Source organism: Vicia villosa, linkage group LG6 (assembly GCF_029867415.1).
Source record: "Vicia villosa cultivar HV-30 ecotype Madison, WI linkage group LG6, Vvil1.0, whole genome shotgun sequence".
Classification (NCBI taxonomy): domain Eukaryota; kingdom Viridiplantae; phylum Streptophyta; class Magnoliopsida; order Fabales; family Fabaceae; genus Vicia; species Vicia villosa.
The window spans coordinates 3,468,535-3,479,849 of record NC_081185.1 but is presented as its reverse complement, the minus strand read 5'-3'; the positions used below and the strand labels follow the sequence as shown (position 1 = coordinate 3,479,849).

At 31.3% G+C, this 11,315-nt stretch overlaps 1 protein-coding gene across 1 annotated transcript; it reads left to right on the top strand.

Annotated features, from left to right (window-relative positions):
* The first annotated feature begins 792 nt into the window (after positions 1-792).
* On the top strand, positions 793-3,953 carry LOC131608763 (pentatricopeptide repeat-containing protein At1g62350-like). The gene is made up of 3 exons (XM_058880292.1): positions 793-939; positions 1,390-1,730; positions 3,406-3,953. Exons 2-3 carry the CDS (start codon positions 1,437-1,439, stop codon positions 3,811-3,813), a joined length of 702 nt encoding a protein of 233 aa, XP_058736275.1. The 5' UTR covers positions 793-939; positions 1,390-1,436; the 3' UTR covers positions 3,814-3,953.
* The last annotated feature ends 7,362 nt before the right edge of the window (positions 3,954-11,315 follow it).

The following is an 11,315-nucleotide window of genomic DNA, read 5'->3' as shown; positions in this document are numbered from 1 at the left end:
AAGCTTTTAAGCACGAGTGTGTGTCTCGTGATTGAAGCTTTTAAGCATATCAAGGTGTGTTTTTGAAGAGTGTCTTCTATTTATAATTGTTTATTGTGCATGTGTTATCACTGCTGTGATTGAGGGGGAGTGGAATGGAGATATTCCATATCTAGGTAGAACCTAGATAGAAGGGTCATTGGGTAGTGATTAAGTGAGGAGTTGTAAACTGGGAGTTTAGCTCTGAATTGATACTGCTAATAGTGGACTTCATCCCTGGCTTGGTAGCCCCCAGAGTAGGTTGTTTGAACCGAACTGGGTAAACAATTCTGTGTGTTCTTTACTGTTTTATGCTGTTTACTATTATTGTCTGTGCTGCAAAATTGTGGATGTTATAACATCCGGTTCGACATCGAGCGTGTGTTACTAGAATTTTCAAGTGAAAAAACCCACTCACTTATCACCTTAAGGCTTTAGGTGGACAAGTGGTGTGTCTCTCACAAAGTGTGTTCCAAGTGTAATATGTTCCCTCGTTGACCCCTTTGAAGTTGCCTCCAACATTTGCCACGATTAAGAGAAGCAAATATAGGATTAACTTCTAAGGAATTTTTCTTGGAGATTAATTGTTTGAAGGAATTCTTTCTTGATAAATGAGCATAGAAAATACCTTATAGACGTGGGGATAATTGTGTCATCAACATGATTTAAGAGTGAACCAAAGCATATTGCTCATTCTATCCTTTCAACGAATAACATAATCTTTTCATTCAAAGTATTATAAATAAAAAAAATATTTTTTTTAAAAAAACAAAATTAATTAAGTATTAAACTATTTATATAATCTTACAAAAGCCCAAACTTCAAATAACCCAACAATAATATAAGTAAATCGAAAAAAACGAAGCTAGAACAACAACATCAGCAACAACAACACGCTGCTCCGATCTACTACGTTTTCCGGTATGTCATGTTCTCTGTAATTTCCCTTTCTCTCGTTTTCATGTTCTTCTTATTCTAAATCATTATCCCCTTATCTTAATTTACTCTCAAGCTCAAATCCATGTTTTTGTTTTTGTTTTTCGTTTTCATATGATTTTTGATATGAACAAACTCAAGGTTGCAATTCCCGTGCATTTTAATATGAACCATAGTTTATTTCTTCCTGGATTTGGATTTGTAGATTTACAGTGCTCTCATCGGTTTTCGTTCTTTCTAGGGTTTCAATCATTTTCCCCAATTTCATGTTAGATTGCAAATTTAATGTATAAATAATCTCTTGAAATGTTGATAGTTTTAAAAATTATTTTTAATTCTTGTTTTAAAATGTTAAGATAGTTTTAAAATTAAAATAAAATTTATAGTGATGCATGTCTCTTATTGCTTGATAAAAATAGTGATTTTTTTTTTTAGAACCCACGCAGTCACTGTCTATACACTAAGAAAAACCTGACACCTTAATGCTGCGACTTGCGCTGCGAAGAGCTTCTTCAACTTCCATATCCACCGTCGTCAAACACTCTTCCCGGTCCATTTCGGGTTCGGCTTCTAAACCGGGCCTATCCATATGGAGGCGGAAGAAAGAGTTGGGTAAAGAAGGTCTCATCATTACCAAAGAGCTCAAGAGACTCCAACCCGACCCGGTTCGTCTAGATCGCTTTGTCCGGTCCAATGTTTCCCGCTTGCTCAAGTCCGACCTCATCTCTGTACTCTTTGAATTCCAAAGACAGGATAATGTCTTCCTCTCCATGAAGGTGAAGTTTTTATCTTTCGTTTTCGAAGTTTAACCTAATTTTTTCTGTTCTTCTTAGTTATATAGTATTTTATTTTGAGATTAATTTCTATGCATTTTGCACTATTTTCAATACTGTTATCACTAATTTAGTCTTGAAATTGTGGGGAGTAGGTCATAGAATTAAGAAAATTTTGAAATGGTGTTTGAATTTCAATGTTTTATGAACCCAATTGTGGAACCAACTATAACTCTTGATCATGTTTCGATCATGTTAAAGCCGTGATTGAAGTGATCAAATAGCCCAACTGAAGACAATGTCAATTCGCGGTTCAAAGGCAAAGGGTTGAACTGTTGAACCATATGAACAATGAATTCATGAATTATCAACCAAATTAGTGTTTTGAAATGGAACTTCAGGAACTAAATTGACAGCAACCTACAATTTCAAGATTAAATTGGTGATTGACTCGATACTATATTGATTATACAGAGGTTATTGTTTACGGATGTGTGGTAAGATTAGACAAAATAAGATCAGAAATGATATAATAGAGAGAGTGTTGGAGTAGCACATACAGTAAAAAAGATGGTGGAAAATAGACTTAGGTGGTTTGAACATATGTAAAGAGGAGTCCTATCGATTATGTGGTAAGAAGAGTAGATCAGATGGAGAGAAGTCAAACAGCTAGAGCTAGAGCAACACCTAGAAATACTATAAGAGACATTATTCAGAAAGATCTCATGATTAACGATTTGGATAGAAGCATGGTCTTGAATAGAACATTATGGCAGAAGTTGATCAACGTATCCGACCCCATTTAGTGGGATAAGGCTTGTTTTTGTGTTATTGTTTCCGAATAAATGTTAGGTAGGTTGTGTGATGGTATGTGAGAAGGTTAAGTGATGGATTTGATGACAATTATGCTTTTACCTTAGAAGATTAAGGAACTTTCAGCGTGAGTTAAAATCTCAAAAATAAAAACTCTTTTAATGTGGAAGAAAAAAATGGAAAATCTTTTTGGGCTAATTAGTTGTGTTACAAAGTGAAACCACTGACATAAAGAGCTGTGGCTTTACCATGTCTTAATCTGAATAGGATTATGCTGCATTCATTATGTTTCTTACATTTTCATTGAAATGGACTTAAGTTCTGTCACACTGTTAGGTTCTGTAAATGTGGTCGGTAATTTAGCACGGATACCTTTGTACTTTTCCAATATAAAAGATTATTAACAAAAATCAATTTCACTCTTCCCCGTGAGATGCAAATACAATAATGTTGGGCCAACCTAATTGCATTTGTAAACTGCCTAGGTCAATATATGTATATGTTTGTAACTGTTTCTGTTTTGTTGTATGTTTGTATCGGATGGAATAGAGTAGGGGAAGCAAAATATCAATATTCAGTTATGCAGTTTCAATTTAGTGTTTATTAGGGAGAGAGTAAGCTCTCAGACACCCCTGTCTATCAATTGTAACAGCACTGTTTTCATTCCAATTATCAATAAAACATCACCATTCAGAAGAAAACCTTAGTATCAGCAGGTAAAGTAAATCCTACATATGATTCGGTTCAAGAACGACTTTAGGTTATTGAAATGTTATCCAATTTGTGGTGTTTGCATTGTTTTAACTAATTGATCTAAAATATTGAAACGCATCAGCGGTTTATTGATCAATCTTTCCTTTCTCAGTTATACGATATAATTCGCAAAGAAATATGGTACCAGCCGGACATGTTCTTTTACAGGGACATGCTTATGATGCTTGCAAGAAACAAAAGGGTGGATGAAACAAAGAGGGTGTGGGAAGATTTGAGAAGAGAGGGAGTTTTATTTGATCAGCATACATTTGGAGACATTATTAGAGCCTATCTAGATAGTGGGTTGATCTTAGAGGCTATGGACTTATATGAAGAAATGCGACAATCTCCTGAGCCGCCTCTGTCATTGCCTTTTCGTGTAATATTAAAAGGACTCATTCCATATCCAGAGTTAAGAGAGAAAATAAAAGACGACTTTTTAGAGATTTTCCCGGATATGATCATATATGACCCTCCTGAGGGCTTGTTTGAAGATCATGAGAAGTATAGGGATGGATAAGTCTACTGATGTTGTGGATGCCATTGCAAGGCTCTCGTACTTCTACAAGCATGAAAGCTGCGGGCAATGCACACCATGCAGGGAGGGAACTGGATGGCTTTGGATGATCATGGAAAGAATGAAAGCTGGAAATGCCAAGCTAGAAGAAATTGATATGCTTCAAGAGGTGACTAAGCAAATTGAAGGGCACACAATTTGCGCCTTGGGTGACGCTGCTGCATGGCCTGTGCAGGGACTTATCAGGCATTTTAGGCCCGAGCTTGAGAGAAGGATTAGAGAGAATGCCCAGAGGGAGTTGCTGCAAGCCACTGGTTAGGTATTTGACCTCACTTTGCTTTTAATCTCATTTACATAAATAGTTGATAACTAAACACACATGTATATAGATGAAGTATTATATTTAAGCTTAAATTGAAGGATTCAACACATATTTTAGCTGTTTAGATAGGCATGAGATATGCCTTAGGAAAACTAAAATGTGAGAACTTGTTACGATGGTAGGATGTTATTCCTATGAAGTGATAGATGTTGAATATTTATCTTAGAATTTGGGTTAGGTCTAACAATCACACAAAACCGGCTGGTAAAATGAAAAATGTTTCCCTCTTATAAACACTTTTTTAAGACATGTCACATACAATGCGGGACTTTCAATACCATCCCTCACGTCTTGGATTGGACATCTGGAGCGTGATCCATGTGATCTGATTTCTTTCTTCTGCTGTGCTAGAGTTCAATGCAGGTAGTTTTTTGAGGCTTTTTGTTATTACTGTTTAGGTTGTTTAGTTTGTGTCATGTGTCGAAACTCAGAAGCTGTTAACCAGAAATATTAGCCTAGTAGCCTGAAAAAGGCTAGGTTCATATATATAGTCTTTCCCTCTTAATGTATTGGCATTTTTATTATTGGGTCAGGTTGACTCATCTAAATGTTAAAATGTGAAAGAAAATTATAGTTTTTAATACCAACTATGCTGAAAATTTCATCTTTCTTAGGGAGAATCTGCTTGTTCGATGCCTGACTGTTTTTTGCATTTATACTGTATTATTCTATGCGTAGGAGTGTGACTGTACCGGTGCATAGCAAAAATCAAAATAAGGCAGTGCCAATCATTTTGAAAAGATAGGTGGCTCAAGTTACTCTATTTACTTTCATGCTGTAGCAATTATGGCTGGACCATACCAGAGAAACCATCCAAGCCTGTATAAACTATGCTCCACCTAAACTTGTCATTTGGCACATTTTTATGTAATTTGTTAATAATATTTGTATACTGTCATTAATTTTGAGAAACATCATGTTTATGTTTGTTATTTATCAATGAATGATGAGGGATAATATCCACTGGATAGCAAGTGGATTTGTTTTGAGATTAATTTGTTCATCTGGATTTATTTTTTATTTGTCATTGTCCAACAACCAATTTCAACTTGCTTCTATGAAGTTTGTTCATCTATGCATAGGCTAAAATATGTTTATTAGTGATAGGGAATTCATGAGAGTATCTATAGAAAGATGTGCCTGCCAAGAATGTGATGATTGATATTGCAAACCCAATATTTTGAAGAGCATTATTTTGTTTATAATTGCCAAGAATGTGTTGCTTATAATCTATAACCAATACTCCAACTTACATTATTTTGTTTATAACTCTGAACGCAAATGTTTACCCTATGACAATGATGGAAAATTTGCGAGTATAGGGATAATAGTTTTTTTTTTTCTTTTTCTTTCTGTTTGATGGATACCATAACGTCTTAATCTTTTTTTACTCTATCGCAATAGTTTCTGTATCTAAGAAACTTTCCAAAATGTCATCTCTCACAAGTGTTTCAAGTCAAGTGCATTTAACTACATAGCTTTTGGATTCTAACTTCTAAAAAATGATGCATGTTGTTGGTAAGAGTAGTATCATTAATTTCAAATAGCCCTTGAACTACAAAATCTCATACATGACAACCTCAAGTTTGCTTTCATTTGTTCTATTTTAATTCCTTTGATTATTTTAGATTTTAAATGTGATCTTTAAAGTTTTTTTCCTCATAGAATCGATTCCGTTGAAGTTTGACGAGAGATATCAGTAGTATATATAGGTTGTGATTTCTTCACTCACGCGAGATTGCTAGGGCAGAAAAGCGAGAACTCGAATGCTTCTCCTATTCTCTATAGATGAGACTGAGAAGTAGATCTAACGATCCAACCTAGTCTAGTAGTTTGATCCTTACAAATATTTTTTAGGTTATTTTTATCTCTTAAATTACAAATAGGACAAAACTTAGGTACAATTCTTTAGGTGTGGTTTTTACTATTTTCCAATAAAAATATGATAAATATACTTAAATATCATTTAGGAGATATATTTTTAGACGCTATTTTAATCAAATACGAACTCAGGTCTCTTCTCCTTCCTCACTTTTTAAAATACTCTTAAAATTTGAAACTCTTAAAACCCTTAGAACTTTTCAACTCTCAAACTTTCAAACTCATTCAACACACTTTCAAGTTTTTACCATCAACATCGATTCGATCAAAGAGCTTAACATCAAACTCACATTTGATAAATTTTTTATTTTTCTATACTTCTTTTTTATTATTATATACATTTTTAAAAATTGAGCGTTATGTAATAAGTAATTTAGATATAGTATTTAAATTGAGCATATGCTTCTGAGTCACATCTAATGTATCCACATCTATATGAGCGCGTCGTGCGACAATTCGACTACATGCAGTTTGTTTCCAAAGACCCCTTCTATTCTGTTTCTCTCGCTATGGCACACATAAATGTATATGTAGTGTATGATGATTTCCTTAATCATATGGTACCAGAAGAGGTACAAAGTACCCTAGCTCCTAACAATTGAAGTGTTTCATACGACTACATCTAGTGGTATTTCAGGGTCTCACATTCTGATATGACACATATGCTTAAAGGGATCCACCTAAGCCAACTCATTAGGAGATTCTAGAGGAGGAGGAGTTAGGACAAATTAAGTTGTTGATGTGTTGCTTATATGTCTATGTATCATGAAAATTGGACAAACGAGTATAGACAGACGAATCTTACCAGAAGACTCTGAGGCGAGGGACATTCTAGATGCCATCATTGATGAGGTACGAACGACACTACATTACTTGAGACAACGTAAGAACAAGAGGCATGGGTCCGACATATCTAGTAGTATATATTATTTGTATTAGGAGTATTATTATCGTTTGCATTTTATTTTGACTTTTTTATGGATTCCGAATTTATTCAATTATATATGTAATTTTTATATTATTTGATAAGTGTATGGTTTAATTTATATAAAATTTAATATGATACTATAGATATTATATATCGTCAATTACAATTATATTAGTGTATATCTAAAACAAAGTTAAAATTTAGTGTCTTGTGTGAATACGAAAATGCATCTCTGTATTTTCTGTCGGAGGTGAATACGAAAAAACATTTTTGAATCAATTTATATCCAAATGAGTGTGTGTTAGTTAAAAATGCGTGTAGTGCGTATAAGGTGAATCCGTATTTTATAGCTCTACCATATTTTTTTAATTTCACCGTTATTGTCATTAAGAATTGATGTTGAAAAAAATTAGATTAAACACATATTTCTTTAAATTCTTTTATTTTTGATAAGGTTATTTTAATCCCCTTTATCATAGTGTTTTTCCTTCCTTCTCTCTCCAACTCTCATATATATATATATATATATATATATATATATATATATATATATATATATATATATATATATATATATATATATATATATATATATATATATATATATATTTGTTTAGCATAAGTAACTTACCTGTAACTAAATTCTCAACAGAAATCTGACCAATAGAAATAAGAATTTTCATTATAAGGGAGGCCCGATCCTTATCATAATAAGCGATCACTGATATTTTCTTTTAAAATTCCTTCCGTTCTAAATTATAAAACATTTTGAAGAAAAATTTGTCTCAAATTATAAGTCACTTTACCATTCTAATGCAACATTAATACAAATTTTTTCAATATGTCATATATCATTTATTACTCTTTTTTTTTTCATATTCTTTTAACTTCGTTTTCAATATAATTATTGAAGGACATTTTAAAGAAATTATATATCATTTTACTTTTTCATAATTGCATTTTTTAATTTGTGTAAAATGCTCAAATCCTCATAAGACGGATGAAGGATGTAGTATAAATGTATCCTTTTGTTTTTGTTTTTACCAAGAAAAAAAACTAAGAGTAAAATAAACAATAAAAAGAAAATGAAGACAAAGTAAAAAAGGGAACGAGGAAAATTTTTTCATTTCACCGCTCTATGTTTAAATTTGTTAAAATTAGTTACTAAAATGGTTTTTTTTTTCTAATAATGAATTTTTTTTTTCAAAATATACTATTGAAAACAAATTTCTGATAAACCCCTTGAATGTATGAGATAGATTGTAAAAAAATTTCAAGATAAAAAAAATAGGTTCTTGTATGCCTAAAAAAAAGTCTAAACCTCATCTAGGTCAAGTTATATGATAAGGATCTTGCTCTTAATTGACAAAAAGATACAAGAAAAATGCTTATTTATTAATAAATACAAAAAACATATACACCGTATTTATAAAGCTGTCTGAATATTTTTCAATATTATTTTATCTACTTTCTAATTTATACTAAAATTGAATTGATGAACATATATCTCATAATAGGTGTGTGTAGGGTTTGGTTTTGGAGTAAAGAATTAATTTTGAATAAATAATTATATAAAATTGATTCTGTTTAAAAATAAATTAGAAATAATTAAAAATATTTATTTTAAATAAATTTTTTAAAAAAGTCAATTGAAGAGCATAAAAATTATATTTAAGTTTCAAAGTTATAAATTTTAACTTCATATAATTATAATTTTGATTATATATTAGAAAGCAATCAAATATATTAAAGTCAATTTTACATATTAAAAATCAATTCTCTCGCGAAAACAAATATATATAATGTTTGGGGAAGTTTATGTTTTTAATATGCACAATAAAAATACATTCAACTTGATTATTCATTTTAATTTAAAAAGAAAGGAATGTTTCAAAGAGATACATTTAAAATTTAATAAATTGAATGGTTTTCTTAAAATTTGTATATTTAAACGTAAGAGAATATTTTGATGTTAACGACTTAACGTGCATCTACTTTTTTTTTCTCTCCATAACAAAATGAATAAAGATAATCTTATTTTATTTTCACCTAATACAAGGCATCATTCTAGAGCTACGGTGACTAGGAGCCGGAGAAGTTTCTAATTAATGATTAATTTCCTTAACATTAAAGAGAACCCAATTTACAAATTTAACATCCTTTCAATGAATCAAACTTATTAGTAGATTATAAACAAATTTTCAATTTTACCTAATTTGCAAAATTAATAGATTATAAACATTGCTAATTTTTTATTATATATATATATATATATATAGAATGGAGTGTGCCACAGTGTGATAGAAGGGAGTCTCAGTGTGGTATGGTAAGACTACTACAATATATATATATATATATATATATATATATATATATATATATATATATATATATATATATATATATAGAATGGAGTGTGCCAGAGTGTGATAGAAGAGAGTGTCAGTGTGGTATGGTAAGACAATATATATATATATATATATATATATATATATATATATATATATATATATATATATATATATATATATATATATATATATATATATTAGTCTTACCATACCACACTGAGACTCCCTTCTATCACACTGTGGCACACTCCATTCTGTCACAGAGACTCCCTTCAAATGGTATACGGATCCGACACTATGCTATAGATAAAGATCAACACGCCAATTTAGAGAAAAGACAATTACAACAACGAAGACAATTTTGTAGGACTCCTGACAGATGTTGATTTGCTGTAACAGACAATTTAGAGAAAAGACAACTACAACATATAAAGAAATGTGAGCATTAAAAAAACCTTCTCAAACTTTTTGTTTACATTTTTTTAAAGTTACTGTAAGTTGGAAAGTAAACCAATAATACATTCCAACTTATATTATAACTATGGTTATAACGACCCTATATTATCGGATGTGAAACGTAGAGAGTGGTCAGATGCAAATCAACGATCTTAATGGAAAGAGATAATTGATTTTGTGGAAGTAGATCTATTTATTAATGATTGACACATCTTAATTAGATTGAACTAGTCTTCTCCAAAAACGTGGACTATTATATGCAATTTTTGGAATTTCTTTCCCTTCTCATAAAACGTGGACTATCATATGAATTTTATTGAATTTATTTTCCTTCTAAAAAAACGTGGACTATCATATGCAATTTCTGGAATTTCTTTCCCTTCTTCAAAAACGTGGACTATCATATGCAATTTTTAGAATTTCTATCCCTTCTCCAAAAAACGTGGACTATCATATGCAATTTCTAAAATTTCTATCTCTTCTCCAAAAACGTGGACTATCATATGCAATTTTTGGTATTTCTTTCCCTTCTCAAAAAACGGGGACTATTATATGCAATTTCTGGAATTTCTTTCAAAAACCGTGGATTATGATATGCAATTTATGGAATTTCTTTCCCTTCTCCAAAAACGTGGACTATCATAAGCAATTTCTAAAATTTCTTTCCCTTCTCCAAAAACGTGGACTATCATATGCAATTTCTAGAATTTCTTTCCCTTCTCCAAAAACGTGGACTATAATATGCAATTTCTGAAATTTCTATCCCTTCTCCAAACACGTGGATTATCATATGCAATTTTTGGAATTTCTTTCCCTTCTCAAAAAACGTGGACTATTGTATGCAATTTCTGGAAATTTCTTTCAAAAAACGTGGATTATGATAAGCAATTTATGGAATTTCTTTCCCTTCTCCAAAAACGTAGACTATCATAAGCAATTTCTAAAATTTCTTTCCCTACTCCAAAAACGTGGACTATTATATGCAATTTTTGGAAGTTCTTTCCCTTCTCAAAAAACGTGGACTATCATATGCATTTTCTTGAATTTCTTTCCCTTCTCCAAAAACTTGGACTATCAGATGCAATTTCTGGTATTTCATAGCCTTCTCCAAAAACGTGGACTATCATATGCAATTTCTGAAATTTCTATCTCTTCTCCAAAAATGTGGACTAACATATGCAATTTTTGGAATTTCTTTCCCTTCTCAAAATACGTGGACTATTAAATGCAAATTCTGGAACTTCTTTCCAAAAACTTGGACTATCATATGCAATTTATAGAATTTCTTTCCCTTCTCCAAAAACGTGGACTATCATAATCAATTTCTAAAATTTCTTTCCCTTCTCCCAAAACGTGGACTATCATATGCAATTTATGGAATTTCTTTCCCTTCTCTAAAAACGTGGATTATCATAAGCAATTTCTAAAATTTCTTTCCCTTCTCCAACAACATTGACTATCGTTAGCAATTTCTGGAATTTCTATCCCTTCTCAAAAAACATGGACT